The sequence below is a fragment of the Condylostylus longicornis genome, unplaced genomic scaffold (genome assembly GCF_029603195.1).
Source record: "Condylostylus longicornis isolate FDR11 unplaced genomic scaffold, ASM2960319v2 ptg000137l, whole genome shotgun sequence".
Lineage (NCBI taxonomy): Eukaryota > Metazoa > Arthropoda > Insecta > Diptera > Dolichopodidae > Condylostylus > Condylostylus longicornis.
Window position 1 is genome coordinate 1,326,326 of NW_026578105.1, and position 17,378 is coordinate 1,343,703.

The 17,378-nt window shown below is 22.0% G+C and overlaps 1 protein-coding gene across 1 annotated transcript; it reads left to right on the top strand.

Annotated features, from left to right (window-relative positions):
* Positions 1-5,879: 5,879 nt before the first annotated feature.
* On the top strand, positions 5,880-16,166 carry LOC129615562 (RILP-like protein homolog). The gene is made up of 5 exons (XM_055530815.1): positions 5,880-5,978; positions 12,606-12,914; positions 12,995-13,371; positions 13,480-13,575; positions 15,608-16,166. Exons 1-5 carry the CDS (start codon positions 5,880-5,882, stop codon positions 15,723-15,725), a joined length of 999 nt encoding a protein of 332 aa, XP_055386790.1. The 3' UTR covers positions 15,726-16,166.
* The last annotated feature ends 1,212 nt before the right edge of the window (positions 16,167-17,378 follow it).

The following is a 17,378-nucleotide window of genomic DNA, read 5'->3' on the forward strand; positions in this document are numbered from 1 at the left end:
ACACATGTACATATTATTAAATAAGTATTGCTTCGCTTGTCATTTCATAATTTATTCATTTTATTTAAGTATATTTATGTAAAATGTCGAATCTCTTATATTAAAAAAAAAACAGAGAGAGAGTGAGAGAAAACAAATATTTTAACGTGACATAAAAAGTGAATCATAGATTTAATTCGATATTCTTTTACTTTCTCGTTCTCTCTCTTTTAACTCTTCATATTTTTATTCTCTCTCCACTTGGTTTTCAATTCAAATTGTTTTTCTCTCGTTTAAAAATGTGACGGTGTTGACATTGTCAAATTTGATTCTGTAATTTTTTTTCATTTCAGAAATGTTTAACGCAATGAATGAAAACTGTTCGAAAATTAGGAATTTTTTTTCGAAAATCAGAAAATTTTTTCGAAAATCAGAAAAATTTTTCGAAAATCAGAAATATTTTTTGAAAATCAGACAAAATTAATACGTTCATTCAATTTAGTATAATTTTTATTGTAAGTATTTATTATTGTAAATTTTAGAAATTGATAATTAAGATTTGTTTTAATCCTGTGAGATGAAAATGAGCTTTGTTAAAGTGCGTATGTAGCGCACGAAATATATTAGCAGAAATAAAAGCATTTTATCCCGAATAAAAGGGAATTAGTTTTCTTTTCATAATTTCTGCAAACTACTTACAATATAATTACAATTTTTCAATGCAATAATGTAAAATATTAATTGATGCTAAATTAATATTTAATTTTATAAAATTAAAAAATTTTTATTATACTCTTTTAACAATTTTATTTTGAATATTTTATGAGGTTGAGTTTAATTGAAATCTTTCATTATAAAGTAAAATTAAGCTATCTATGAAGAAGAAAATTTTAAAATTTTATTATACTTAATCTATACAATTCCATTTTAAATTTTTCAATTAAAAGGATTAATGGCATATCCTTTGTTTTTTAAATAATTAAAAATTCTATTTGAAAATTTTAAAATTTCATTAAATAAGAAAATTTTTAAAGAAATTTTAATCCAACATAAATAATAAATTATTTTTCTTTTAAATGAATTTTTTTGTTTTTTCAATTCAAGGACATAAAATTTTAAAATTGATAATTTTGAAAGTTGTAAGATTTTGAAAATTTTTTTGAAATCACAAGTCGTACAATATTTAGAGTATGTTTAATTGTAAATTTATTCTTAATTGAATATTTCAAAATCAAAAAGAAATTTTTTCATCTGACGATTAACCTGCCTCCGCACAATATTAAAAAATAAAAAATTTTTTAATATATTTTGCTAGTTATCATTACTTTTTGGAAAATAATGCAATTTAAGACTTATTGAACTGCTGTAACAAAAAACTTCCGAGCAGAAAGAACTTTGAGACAATATAATAAAATTGTTTCTCTTCAGAGAAGTTTTTACATAAGCATTATAAACGAACATTAAAGAATTGAACTTCTTTTGATTTCCTGTACAAAATATATATATATATATACATATATATATATTGTTCTTTTTCAATGTATTTATGTAGTAGTTGTAGAAAATATGAAAAAAAAAATTATTTTCTATTCTGCCATTACACAACAATCATAAAGAATATTTTTTTATTAAAAAAAAAATAAGAAAGAAATGTTTTTTTTTTTTGTACACAAAATAAATAATTTAAAACTTAATAAAGACAAAATTTTTATCCCAAAAAAAAAATATGGCTACGTAGGTGTCAGCAAGTAAAGAAACATAAAAAAAACGCCAAAAAGAAAACAATTTTTACACCCATAAATCTGCAATTCAACTTTTTTCCTTTTTTTTTTTTGTGTGAATGGAGGAGGACCAGAAAGCATAAAGTAATACATATTATGTATATGCAAACATACAAACATACATATACATAGAATCATTAAATTTGAGCGTGGGACATCTGTTTTGTTGTTATCTATAGAACTTACCTAAGTAAGTAACTAAGTATAGTACGTTTTAAGTTCATGTAAATTCCGCAAATAAAGTTAATCATAAAAATATACTAAAGAAAACCAAATTCTTTTTCTTTTTTAATTTAAAAATACTACAAATTAGCCTAGAATATTGAATGAAAAAAAAATATTTCTATATGTTTCAAAAATTTTTATTTTTAAATTCAGTTTACTGAGAAAATATTTATTTAGCTACTCGTATTACCCTCCAGGAATTCATAAATTCCTATGTAAATTTTCTTATTTTGTTTTTTCTTCTTTCAATTGTTGTAGGTGTTAAATTATAACATTAAAAATAGCATTCATATGTTATAAAATCAGGTGAGCAGAAAATTATTACATTTCTTTTATATTAATAATTTATAATGAAATGTTAACGTAGGAATTTCGAAATAAATAAAGAAAAAAATTTAAAATAAAAAATAAATTCAAAATAAATGTAATTAAATTTTGTTCTTTATTCCTTTCAAAAATAATTGAATTCATTCAAAGTATTAAATAAAATTCATTCATAACAGAAAATATGTGATTGAGTAAAGTTATAAAAATTGCATATTTATAGGGGCACATGGAAAAATATTTCATATTTTTCTCTTCAATTTCAAAATAAATTTTGTGTACATTTTAGGAAAAAACGAGATATGCAATACAAGATATACAATATCTTATACTTAGTTATTCAACTTCTTCTTACCTGGCGAATAAAATAGCGAGATGCACGATTACGTCCTTAATTTAACTTAATTTTTTTCACTTCATATATAGTATATGTGTATAATATGATAGGTTAAAAAACGGTTCACATTTTAACATTTTTCAAATGAATTTTACAGTTTTTAATTCACATAAATATTTTTCATTATTTTTTCAAAAGTTTCTTATTTAAGGATTTTAAAATTCCAAAATTTTTGTAGGTAGTTTTTCATAAATTTTCATAAAAATACTTTTACATGTATATACATATATATATCTATACGAGTATTTCCTTTCCATGTACAACATGTAACAATTTTTCCGCATTTTATATTAGAATTTTATGAAGCATATAAAAAAACGAAAATTTTTTACTAAAAATGTTTTTGATTTTTTACCCACCGCATTTTATACAAAATGAGGTAGGTTATATGATGGTACAAAATTTTGGATGTTGACTTTTCGGTCTGAATGCACTTCCTCATAGTAAGAGGAAGGGTAAATATATTACTTTTAGAGAGATATCGGTCTGTCGGTCTGTGTATATAATCGTGTATTTTAAGTTCGGCTGAACCAATTTTTATGAAATTTTATATTTGATTTTAATTTGGCTATGTGCACGGATTTATCAACTTTCGGGATATATCAAACCTCTAGAACTTTACCTTTTTGTGGGCCAATTTTACATTTTTGCGTATATAAGGAGAAATAATGAACCAATTTTTTTGAAATTTAATATTTAAATTCGAGGTGTGTCGGGATAAATGAACCGATAATTTTTTTAGAAAAATCAGAGCTTGGAAATCAAATGGCAGATCGATTTTACATTTTTTATCATGTCTACCATATTTTTTACCATTGATATAGAATTTCTTGAAATTTGATATTTTAGTTCTGGTTGTTATTGAAACTGATTGATAAACTTTTCAAGGAATTCGGATATCACAAAGCGAAATTCTAGCAAGAGTCAAATTTACATTTTTCTAGGTATGTTAAGTATAATCTTATTAATGCTCTTAAAATTGGGAAAATGTGTTTAAAATGCATTTTCGTAATCTTTACTTTCACTTACCTAGGCAATATACATTGCAATCGGTTATGTGCTGACCACATCAGATTTTTTTTTTTCATATATTTAATTCTAATTTTATTCTATTTGAAATTCAACTCGGTTTTCATAACAAAAAAAAAAAAATGAACCTCTTCGTAAAAATATAATCAATGAAAATTCTATAGAAATTCTTTCCAAATTTCATTTTTTCCTATAAATATGTACATACTCGTATGTATGCATGAGTATAAGAAAACAAAAAAAAAAAACATTTTTTCTTTCTATATTCTTTTGTGACTATTAAATTATGCTCTGATTATTATTACATTTACAAAAACATATAAGTAAAACAAAATTAAAATAAATGTAAATATTTTTTTTTTTTTTAAGAGATGAAACAAGGTTTGGAAATTTAATTGTGTAGAGTTCATTGAAAACAATATGTTCAACGAAATTCATAATATTAAATAGAAGAATGATAAAAAATATTTAAATTTTTGTTCTTGATTTAATTTCAATTTATCAGAATTATTCTATTAAAATGATTAAAAAGATAGCATTCAAAAAAAAAAAAATTTTCTTATTTGCAATTATTAAGAAAAATAAACAAAATATGAATGAGAATATGAGAAAATTAAAAGGATAATTCGTAGAATTTTAATAAAAATTGCAATATTATCCTGAACAATATAAGGGGTTTAATAAAAATCGAATAATATTCGCCTTTGTTACTATTATTATAAATTATTTTCCATTTGTGTTTCATTGTTTATTGCTTGATGATTCATTGGAAATTAGATAATGTTCTATGAAAATAACAATTGCGTTGTTCTGAGAAAAATTGAAGAGAAATTTAAGTAGAAAAATGTTTACTATTCCAAAATTTTCATTCGAAATTTTTTAAATTCAGACATTTTTGAAAATTTTATGAAAAACAACTGACCAAATAATATTCTAAGAAATGAAATATTTATAAAGATCTAGAATATTTTCTCAGAAGAAACGTTTAACAACGGCATTTTATCTACCTCATATTTAATGAAAATTTCATTTGAAAACTAAATTTCCAAATAAGTGCGAATTCCAAATTTTATTTCTTCTTTAATTTTCTTTCTTAAAGAAATATTTATACAAAATATTTTGAAATCACAAAATTTCTATTTAAAAAAAATTTTAAATTTCATTTCAATTTAATTTTTAACATTGAATTAATTTCCTTAATTAGATATCTTTTTATTATTCCCATTTGTGTAATAATAAATTAAATGAATAAATTTTCTCTATACTTAACTATAATTAAATTAAGTAAATTAAATTTTTGGGAAATTTTCATAAATCAATTTGAAAATTTATGAATTTTTTAAATTTAAAAAAATTCATTTACAGCTATATAAGAATAGTGTATGAATACAGGGTGTCTTGTATCTAAGTACACGACTACATACTATTGTATAGGCCCTCATGAGTAAACAAATCTTTTGTATGGGAAACGATGTTTACAGTTCAACACAGGGATTTAAAATCAACCTCATCTATAATCTAGTTAAATTTGCTTTTTGAAATTTTAAGCGCATACAGTTGCATGCCTGTCTATTTCAGTTTAATTTAGCAATGGTATATAGGAGTGCACTTTAATACGTGACATCCTGTATATTAATCTTTATATACAGCCTGTATGTAATGTTTATAAAAATAAATCTCTGAGGAAAATTGAAATATTTGATTTTAAGTTTATTTAAGAATTTTAATCTAGTGCAATGAGATAAATAATTTTATTTTTTTTTTGTTTTAAAAATAAATTTTAATTTCTATATAATTTTTGTATGTAAAAATATCATTTGTTCACAATGGTAATTGATTATTATTTTCTTTAAAAAAATTATACATACATACATACACATATGTAAATCTTATTATAAAAATTTCATAATTTTGCATTTTAGAATCACTACTTCCAGTAATTTTAATAAAATATTCGAGAAAAATATACAGAAATTGTAAATATTAATTCAAATATATATGCTAAATTTGTATAATTTGTGGATAACCTACCAAAGTAGTTATTATTTGTTGCTCTATTGAATTGTAAAAACAAGGATTCTAACATAATAAGATTTCGATAAATCTCTATCAACGACAGAAATCTGAATTCAAAGAATATCATCATGTCTAATCCAAGAATACTGTTTTTAGACTTATCACCTTTTATAGAAAATGTTATCAATAGATGCAAAACATTGATTTCTGCAAGAAAAAGAAATTCTGTAATTTATAAATAATTTTCTGTCATAACTATTTGGTAAGCCTATTTAAATAATTTTAAATTTAAATTTGAATTTAATTCTGAAAAATAGCGCTATTTTCAAAAAATTTCGTATTAAGGAAAAAAATATTTTGCCACCAACAAAAATATTTACACTGGTTTTTTTTTATGCAATTTTTAAATTTGCGGCAACCAAAATTAATTAAAAGGATAGCTTACAAAGAGAGTTGTAGGGAGAAAAAATCACATAGCATAAACCAAAATTATTTGTATAATTTTTACTTTCTTCTATATTTTTTTTCATGTGAAATTGAGCCCTTGTAAAAAAAAGTATTTGTTTTTATACAGGTATGAACGTATGTTCGAAGGGTATACTAAATTTGCTTTACCGTTTGTAACGCTAAGAAATAACGAACTGAGATATAGACTCAAGCGTCGAATTTTGAGTCGATTTGACTTTGTCTGTCTAAGCTCATAAAATTTTCACAAATGATATATTGTAGTAAGTGCCTATTTAAATTGGACATGATCGGAGTACTGGTTCGGGTATTCTGCCATACAACTTCAAAATTTATGTGTTTATATCGCAGAATTTCACACAAGCAAATATATTAGTAGGGCCGATGTGTTTGATAAAATTCATTAAAATGGCTTGGATCTTTCTGATAGCTGCCATAAAACTTCAATAGAAGTTTGGCACACACAGTATTTTGAAAAACACAGTACTGAAATTTTGCAAAAATTAATATGGTAATACGGCAACTTAAAGTCATAGCCTGTCCCCACATAGAATAACAAATTCGTACGGGTATCGCAATATTGGCAAGGTCAACTCTATTTTTTCTCGTTTTTTTACAATTTTCAATCTCTGAAATTCCAGTAAAAACTTTTTGACCAATTATTCATTTGATGTTTTTGTTATTTATTTTATAGTAGGTGTTTTATTTAAAAAGGATCCTTTTCTACTTTTAATTTAGTTGAAATTAATTGAAGAAAAATAAAAAACGTTTTGAATAATAACGTTAAGAGATTCGCAATTTTTTTAAAATTTTAAAATTGAAGTAGTCTTAAAACATTTTATTGCGCAATTCAATTAGACTGCAATGGTTTTTAAAATTAAATGCATTCTATATGATTACAGAAATGCAATTTACAAAAAAATAATGGTATATTTTTGATTAAAAACCCGCTATAGACCATTTTCGAGTTCATATAACAAAAGAAAGTTTTGTAACAAACTTTGCAAATAATTTTCAATTAATTTTACTTTAATTAATTTAATTAAATTAAATTAAACAAAACCTATACAAAAAAAAATGATTGAATAATTGAAATTTTTCTTTTTGTGAAACTACTCATAAATTTCTGGTTTACTAGATTGTAATAACTACACAAATGGTAATAAATTTATTAACATTCTCGTAAAAGAAAAAACAAATAATATTTAATTAAAAAATTTCAAATTTTTCTGTTTTTCAACAATATTTTTAAACTTTCAATTTATTTCGTATAGGTACACACATATGTGCGCACATGTGTAAAATTCAACGGTCAATAGCCTTCATTATATACCTTTAGGTTTATTTTGTATACAAAAGCAAATTCAATGACGTAAAAGTAAGACCCTTTTAGGATATTTTTATACAGGTACAGATGCAATTTGTATATCTACATATATGTAGATATACAAATAAATTTTGTTTTTTAATTCGCGATATCATAAATTTTTTTCAACTTTATAAATAATATTTTCAAAAATTATAATAGAAGCAAAACATTTTGTAGGGTACGTATTAAAAATATTCTTTCGTTTATAACAATTTAATAAATATTTAGAATAAATTGTAATTAAATGTTGAAATTTTCATACACATACATATAGTAGCTATATAGTAGCTATAATTCTCATGTATAAAATTTCATAAAAATTGCATACTTTTAGGGATTTAATTAAATTTAATAAAAAAAATTTATGTGTAGATTTTGTAATACTAAATAAGGCTAGCTAGTTAAAATAAATAAATAATTTGCTTAAGCAAAATTATTTAAAAAATATTCATTTTTTTTATTTATTATTAAATTATATCAGACAATTGTTTACAACAAGCGCATTAAGCATAGTAAAATAAATATCACTTAGTCAACAAATATGGCTATCAGCAATTTTAAATAAAATCGTCATCATTTATATATGGAAAGGGAAGGGAAAGGGGGCAATTCAATGGTCATAAATATTATTATTCTTATCAAGTACAAAAATATTTTAGCATTCTTAAAATATGCTCTACATTTAAACGCATTATACAATCAAACCATATAAAAATATATTTTATACATTTAAATTTTTAAACAATTTATAGTTTCAAAAAAAAAAATTAGATTTTTCAAATCGAATTTTGTTATTCTATAGTAAGCTGGAACAAATATATTTATAACAACAACTTCCAGCTCAAATGAAAAAAAAAAATAAAATTCTATAAATTTTTTTTTTTTACTGATTTTTCTCTTTTTATTTTGTAACTTTTTTTTTTTCAATTTTAGTGGAAGCAAAGTTTTTTTGCTGCTCATTTTTTTTCTCTGTGTACTTATTGTTTTAAAAATAAAATAAAAGTTTTTGTTTTTTCTGATAATTTCATGTGAATTTTACATGAAACATATTTGTTATTGGTGTAGCAGTTGTTTGTTACCTTTTTTTTTTTGGTTTTGTTATAAAAAAATGGACAATTGTATATTGGGTAGACTTTAAAAGTTATGATACGTGAAAAACAAAAAATATTAATTGGCTTAAAAATATTTGTATATAATATCCATTGTATGTATGTATATTAAAAGAGATTTTAACATTTCAACACAAATAAATTAACTGTTATACCCGCCTTGTTTTTAACATATTTTAAATTACAAATGCATACTTAAATGTTAATTATTCAATATCAGCTCCCAGGATAGTACAAAATGCAATATATATACATAAGTATATATATATATATATATAGCTTTAACATTTAACTTAATTTATTTCAATAAATTTTTTTTTATATTATTATTTTTTATACTAAATTATTTTTTGTATTATACTTTTCTTGTTAATATTATCCTTTTGAATCCAAATCAGTTTATTCACTTTATATATTTTTTAATTTTTTTTCAATATAACCTTATTTCATATACTTAACACCAATTTCTATTTTTATCATCGCATATACATCTTTCTGTCTACATATATAATTTAAATCGAAACTTTATTCTTAAAATAGAATAATATTATCCAAATTAATTCTAATTAATTCTATTCTATTCCATACATACACATACAACATTATAAATATTGTACCTTATATATACTATAACTATGTAGTGCTGATATGATATATAATATACCATAGTTATATAAATGTGTGTGGTATTTGTCATCATTAAAGTGTAAAATAAGAAAATAAGAAAAGGATGATAATGAAAGTCGAAGTTAACAACAACTTGAATATTTATTGTTAACGTGGGTGGCACACATTTTATATATATTATAGGATCAATTAATTTTTACGAAAATATTTTCATAATTAATATAATGAGGACCAAATTAATCTAAAAACAAAAAATTATTTCTTTTTTTTTTGCTTCAGAGACTTGACATTTATAATTATTCAATCCGGGTAATCCTTCAAAGTATTTTGCTCTTTTTTTTGCTTTTTGGTTTCTATTTTTTTTTTTGTTATATTTATTTTTTTCTTCTGCTTTACTGAAAATACTTGAACTTGTTTACATGTTATAGTTTAGTTTTCAATGTAGGTTTTAATTTTTTCATAAATCTTTGATTTTTTATTGATTAAAATAAAATATCTTAATTATTTCTAGTGAAAGATTTTATTGATCCTATAAAAATATTTAATTCAAAAACGATTTCTATAATCTGTACATTATACGAAAAAAATATTGAGGTAATAAACATTTTTCAAAAGAGAGTCTCTTTCTGATGTTAACTAAAGGTGTTAAAGAATTAATGATTTAAGCAATATCTTCATTATTTTCGAAATTTGAATAAGATTGCAAAAGAAGTGGTTTGTCCACTATACAGATAATCCATCACAACCCCGTTATCACTTCTCCTTCACTTCGTTTGATAATCTTCAATATCTTACCAAACGCTTGCTCTATTCCGTGTAAAAAGTATGGCTCGTCCCAGAACACTGTCAGAGATAGCGAAAAAAATAGTCTCCTTCTTGTCTATTTCCCGACAACTGCAATATATCGTATTAAAGGGTAATTTTAGCCTAGCCGCATGCTATTCCAAACACAAGATTTCCTAAGATCGTATTTTGGGCAAATTTTTCTTGCCCTCTCGCATATAGATAGGGCTTTCCGTGTGTTGCGGTCGAGTGCCACGCAATGTGTATAGTAGTACAAAAATATATTTTTAGAAAATATTCTTATTAAGCCCCCTCTTCTAGGTTTAATCAAATGACAGAAATCATTTAAACAAATTAATATCTACATTTTTTTTTTCACAAAATAAAAACTAAATATTTTAAACCATAGAACATAATCAAAAGCTTAAAAACTAAAGTTAAAAACAAAAGTGTTTAGTAATAGTATATGTTATAGAATTCTGAAAAGAGAAAGAAACACAAGAACAAAACTATTAATTTTTATTAGATTTTATCACACATAAAAATATTCAAACATTTTTGACAAAAAACAAAAAGGATATGCAAATTTGACAAGGATATTTTAAAACCAAAACAAATTTGCTCTAATAAAAGTGTTTGTTTTCGTCCTATAGCCTTAATTGTCGTAAGTGATACTTACCATAATATGTGTATGAAATGAGAATATTATCCTTTTTAAAATACCATATACACATATTTACTAACTATTTTCACATAAATTTAGTGGTTTTAATATGATATAGATAGAAAATAGGACACAATCTATTATCAGTTCTCTTTGTTTTACTATAATTAAATTAAATATAGATTTAAAAAGGATTTGCCTCAAAAGAGGCAACAAGAAACAAGAATTTAAATGCCTAAATAATTTAAATTAAATTCTATCTTATCTATTTTAGTATTTAAAACTTTATTTTTAGATATAAAAGGATAATTACCCCTTTATCTTATTTTTCTATATTAATATAGATCCGTAATTTATTATAATTTTAATAAAATATATTTAACTATAAAATTTCTTCTTAATTATTTGTTATTTTTAACATAATTAAAATTCTAAAAACTCTTAATAATTTAACTTACCTATATTCAACATCATTCCATAAAATTAATATAGACAAAGATTATCTGCATAAATAATTTACGTATACAAGTAAAAATTTCGAAGAAAACAAAAAAATGAAAAGAGAAGAAAAAAAAAATCGAATTTTTGACAAAATCTGGTTAGATAATTATGATAAAATATGACATTATAACGTACCTATGCAAATTTAAAAATTACAGCCATTTTAAATTAATGTCATTAATTTTAAGGTGTTATCTTCGAAAGAAAAAGAAGTAGAGAACAAAAAAAATAAAAATAATTTTCCATCTTATTAAATTTAGAATTTTTCTACTAGAAATTTATTCAATTTTTTTTTTCATTTTTCGTTTTTTTCCTTTTTTTTTTTTGAAAAATATTTAATTATCCTGAGAATAATTTCATTTTTTTAAATTAAATTTAATCTTCTTTTTCACTTCTGAATGTCATTTTGATATCAAGCACATTCTCTTACTTGCTGTTGACAAATCTTTCAAAATCCGTATATAAAGAGAACAATGTTGGCTGAATTGAATGTCACTATTCTAGTTTTTGACATATACGTATATACGGCAATATTTCAGCTGAGAAATAAATAAGATGTCAAAAATAAATTTGACTTTCTATAAATATTAACAGTACTATTCTTTCCAATAAATTTGAATAATTTTTAGTGTTTTCAATATCAAAAAATTTAATAAGTTGTCAACCATTGAACAAGAAGACTAAAATTAGTAAGAAATAGCAAATCTTTGAATAAAAGCATTGTTATCTTAAATTTTAAGATTTAAAAGGTAAATACTACTGCAACTTCAAATTTTATAAAACACTCTCTTGTGTTATAGTAATCACGAATTTTTTGCATCTCAATGGAAATTTTTTACTTTAATTATCCGCGATTACTATGCGATACCAAATATGCACTGTATACGTTCTACGTTCCTTATCGCATTAGTAAAATTAATTATCATAATTTGAATTTCAAAATTTAGTTAAAAATCTTAATTTTGTATGTTTAAATAGTTGATTTCTTCCTTACAAATGTGTAAATTTTGTACGTTATTGCGAAAGCAGTTCAGTACTTCTTTTGTATTCAAATAAATTAAATGAATGTTAAACGATGGAAGGATACCCACAGTAGCATAACCTTAACTTGGGGAGAACTATTATAGCTAACAATGTTTTATATTTCACCAAAAAGTGTTTTTATTCATCAGTTTTCCTTTGTCTTTTCATTCTACAATAAAAAATTATAATTGAAAAAGTTTTTTACTTTACAAAAACGAAATTTACATTAATTTTATAATAATTTTCATAATTTATTCATTTTTAAAATATTTTAATTTTCTCTATTTTTTTTTTTTTTTTTTTGTGATTTCAGGAAATTGAATTAATTGAGGATCAATGGCGTACAGAAACAAGAGAATTAGTTGACCTAGTGAACAGTTTGCAAGAAGAAAATAAAAGAATAATTAAACAACAGCAGGATTTGCAATCAGCATCAGCTCATTCATCAGGATTGGGAAATAGTTTAACAGACAGTATTATGAGTATAACAAATATTGAATTATCAAATGCATTGACAGATACACAAATATTACAAAGGCTGAAAGAACAGATTCATAAGCAACGTGATGAAATTAAAGTAAAAGAGAGAGAACTTCAAGAAAAAGTTGTTGATATTGAAAATGTAAAAATATAGAAATAGAAAATAGAATTTTATTTTTTATAATAAAATATAATTTTTTTTGTTTTTTTTTTGTTTTTTAGTTGAATATCCAAATTGAAAGACTGACAAATTCTGGCCGAGATTCACGACGAAGACAAAAAATGTTACAGGTTCAAGTGAAAACTTTATGTGAAGAAAGAGCTGATTTCTTAGCTCAATTACAAGATCAACATCGTGAAATAAATCAATTAAAGAAACGTTTAGGTATTGCTGAAAAAGAAAATGAAGATTTAGCAAATTCTTTAGAATATGAGAATGATGATCCAAATAGGCCAAGATATACAACAAGTGAATTAAAAGAATTATTAAATGAGAGAGATGAACTATTAACAAAAATTGATGATTTAACTGAGGAATTAAGAAAATATAAACCTGATATTGTTGATGATATTGAAGATGAACCACCAAAATGTGAAACGTGAGAATTACTAATAATTATAAATAAAATTTTATATTAAAAATTTATAAATAATTTTAATTTATTGAATTTTTTTTATTGAATAAATTTTTTTTTTTAATATTTTAGGCCACCTGATGAAGATGCTCCTGTACAAGGTCCTCTACCATATGAATGGTATAATCCAGATGAAAAAAGGCCAACCGAATCAGGAATTCGAAGATTGTAAGTTTAATTAATGTGGAAGATGCTTGAATCCATAATTAATTAGTTAATGGCTTATGGAATATAATTATATATCATGTTTAATTTGATTTGTTTTTCAATCTTGTAATTAATTTTTAAATTAATTCAAATATTATAATTTTCTTTATGTGATTTTAAAATTTCATTCGTAATTTAAAGCTTTAAAAATTCACAACTTGCATGTTATATTACATAGTTCAATTATTTTTTATTAAATTTTGCTAGAAATTTTATTGTTTGCTAAATAATATTATATTTAATAATTTTGATTGTTAATTTTTTAATTCTATAAATAACTCATTGCATTTTTTAAGAAGTATATCAATTGTTTCGTTTTCAATTCTTATGAATTATTTTATTAAATATAATACGATTTTTTTATAAATTATAAATTCAAAATTTAAAAATTATAATAAATATTGCATGTTATTTTTGTATGCATAAATTTTTAAGATCATTCTGATTTTTTATTTTAAAAAACAAAATGTTTATTCTTTCGAATAATTTATTTACATAAAAAATGATTTGCATACTTATAATTTCATATAGACACATCGATTAAATAAATATATTTTTTTTTTAAATAAAATGAATATTGTCTATAAATCTGTCCACAATTGAATATTAGCTATTCTGAGTCAACATTTTGATATTTTAGTAATAAAAAAAAACTGCTCTTCTAATTATTCATTTAAAAGTACTATGTATTTGTATATATGGGGCGCAATTAAATGAAATATTCTATATTTTTATCAAATAAGTACATTCAGTTCAGTTTTTCTTTTATTTTTCAATTGAGTCTTCTACAATTCAATGATTTTCTAATATTTAAAAACAAAATTTTTTTCCATTTTGTAAAAATCTTAAAAGTTATAAGCAGAAGTTCCTTCATTTAGAATTTTCCTATTCTCTTAATTTTAGTTTAGTCGAATTCTAAAACACAAATAAAACTAAATTTTAAGTTTATTTTAAATAGTGTTACTCGTTGTGTTATATTAGAATAGCTCATTTTGTATGCTTTAAAAAATAGTAAACGAAATTAACAATTTCAAAATTAGCTATATAGAACCATTCGTGGTAAAATTAAGTTTTATTGTAACTTTTTTTATTTACAAATTATTTATTTTAGACAAGTTTTCATTAGCTAAATTTTTAGAAGATATCTGTTGCAGTTGATTTTATAAACAAGCACTAAAATCAAATAATTTAATTTTTTACTTTAATCAGTCAGTCTTTTCTTCAAAATTTAATTGTTGTTTTGTAAATATTAATATTAACTTATTTCTTTTTTTCTTCCTAAAAGCTAAATTTATAATTATGTTCATTTTTATTTATAAATAATCTTTTTATTTGTTATATTTTTTTTCAAATATTCTTTATACATACTTTTTTCTTATTCTTTTACAGTTTTACAGTAAATTGTTTCTGAAAAAGATTTCACGTATTGAAAGCAATATAAAATGTTATTTTTCTCTTTGTTTTTAATTATTAGTTAAAATTATTAAATAAATTTAATTAATAATTATTAGAATTATTAGTTCGTCAATTTGAATAAAATATTTAGTTAATTCTGTTTTAATTTTGTAAAAAAGAAAAATATTTAAATGTAATTTGTTGTGAATTTTGAAAAATTTTAAATGTTCTCAATTTATAAAAATTTAGGTTTTATCATTGTGTTTATAGTTATTTTGTATATTATACAGTAGACAATTTTTCTAATTACATAATAGAACTACTTATTTATTTTTGTGAGTGGCATTGTTTTAAATTAAAATACTAAATGATCACTGATGCGTCCCTCAGAAAAGTGGTTCGTTATATAATTACAAAAAATTGTATATCACTATAAACTACATACAAAATGATTTTATTCTTTTTATTTGATGTATTTTCATTAGTAAAAAAAACAAAAAATACATATTATATAAAATAAAATTTCTTTTGTTTTTTGTATTTGCTATTCCTATATATTTTATTTTTTCTTTGTGTGTTTCTTAATTTTCTATTTTAGCTTCCGAAAATTATTTTCGGATCCTGATTCAACTATTTTTCCACGTCGATCGCTTTCAACGCTTTCTAAAATGGCTCTGTCAGCTGGCCCTAATCCTAATGTTTCCACATTCAATTAAAACTAATCAAGATCCAAAGAAATCATAAAAAAAAAAAATAATAAAATGCGAAAAGAAATAATAAAATCATCATCAATCAAGAAATAAACAAAATAAACAAAACACATAGTAAACCAACAACATTATCGACCTCATCAGTTTTATTATGAATTTTAGAGCAGCAACACAATAAAATCAAGAATAATATTATTGAAAGAATAAAACAAACATTAAATAATTAAAAAAAAAAATATTAACTGAATATTTTCATTGATATTACAGCATTAGAGAAAAAAACAAAAAAAAAATACATCATCAAGTTTTTAATTAATCAAAAACATAATTTAAGAATATGTTTTAGTTTTTACTAATATATTAAAAATATATTATATACAACATTTTTAACTACATACATAAAAATATGAAAGATCCATTGTACAAAAGATCTATAAAATTTCACTTTAATTGAATTTTAATTATACAATTTTTTTTTTTATTAAATTAAGTTTAGCTTTTTTTTTAATTTATTTATTCATGCAATACATTTATTTTTATTGTATGCTATTTTTTTTTTTTTCTGTTTTTTATTAAATTAGTTGATATTTGCACAATTTACAATTAAATATCAACTAATTTAAATGTACAATATTTTATATTTTTATAAAATAAATATTTCTTTTTTTTTTGATATAAAAATGTTCTTCACACTTTTTTAATTGGCTAGAAGCTAATACGCATAAATCTTATTCAGATCAATAATGTACAAAGGATTTTTAATATATATAAAAAAAAAAATAATATTTTTTGACTTTGTTTTTGTTTCTTTTTTATATATTTTTAGATTTAAAAAACTATTTCGTAAATGAAAAGCAAGAATAGCATAAAAAAAATTAATAATGATAAAATTATCTGTGGCCAAAGAGGTTCTTTAAAGAGATATGAAAGACGATTAAGAAGATTTTTTTTTTTTTTTTTTTTTTTTGTATTTGAAAAAATAACTTTTGTGATTTTATCTTTAGAATTATGTATGTTTTTTTTTTTTAAATGTAAAAATAATAATACATATTGAAAATATACATATAATTTACTATATAAATACATATTTTACATGTTATGTACGTGTGTGTAAAATTGAAAACAAAAAAAAAAAGAGAAAACTGATATAAAGAAAATATTTTGTTTCAATAGTTCCAGGGATAAGAATTTTTTTTTTAAAAACTCAAAGTAATATTCTTTAGATTGCGTTTTATATTTTAAACTTATAAAATCGCATTAATATGCCTAACTGGAACCTATGTAACTTTGGTTCTCGTACAATAAATTTTGTTTAGTGTTAATGTTAAAGTTGTCATAAGATTTTATTAATGTTCATGGCAAAGTTGCTATTGCACCAAGAATTAAAAAGCAAAAGTAAACGTAAAAACTGGTTGGTATAATAGGGCTTTGGTGTATAATACTTTTTACCTATTACTCAAATTTTGAAACTACATTTTGACATTTATTTTTTGTACTGTAATTTAAAGAATAAAAATATCTCAGATCATATTTCTTCATCAATTTCGGGACACAATTCTAGTTTCAATTAAAATTTTAAAAATTATTATTTAAATGTAATATTATTCCTGGTAACTATTGAAAATTATTCCTCGAAAAAAAAAAAATGAAGTAAGAGTT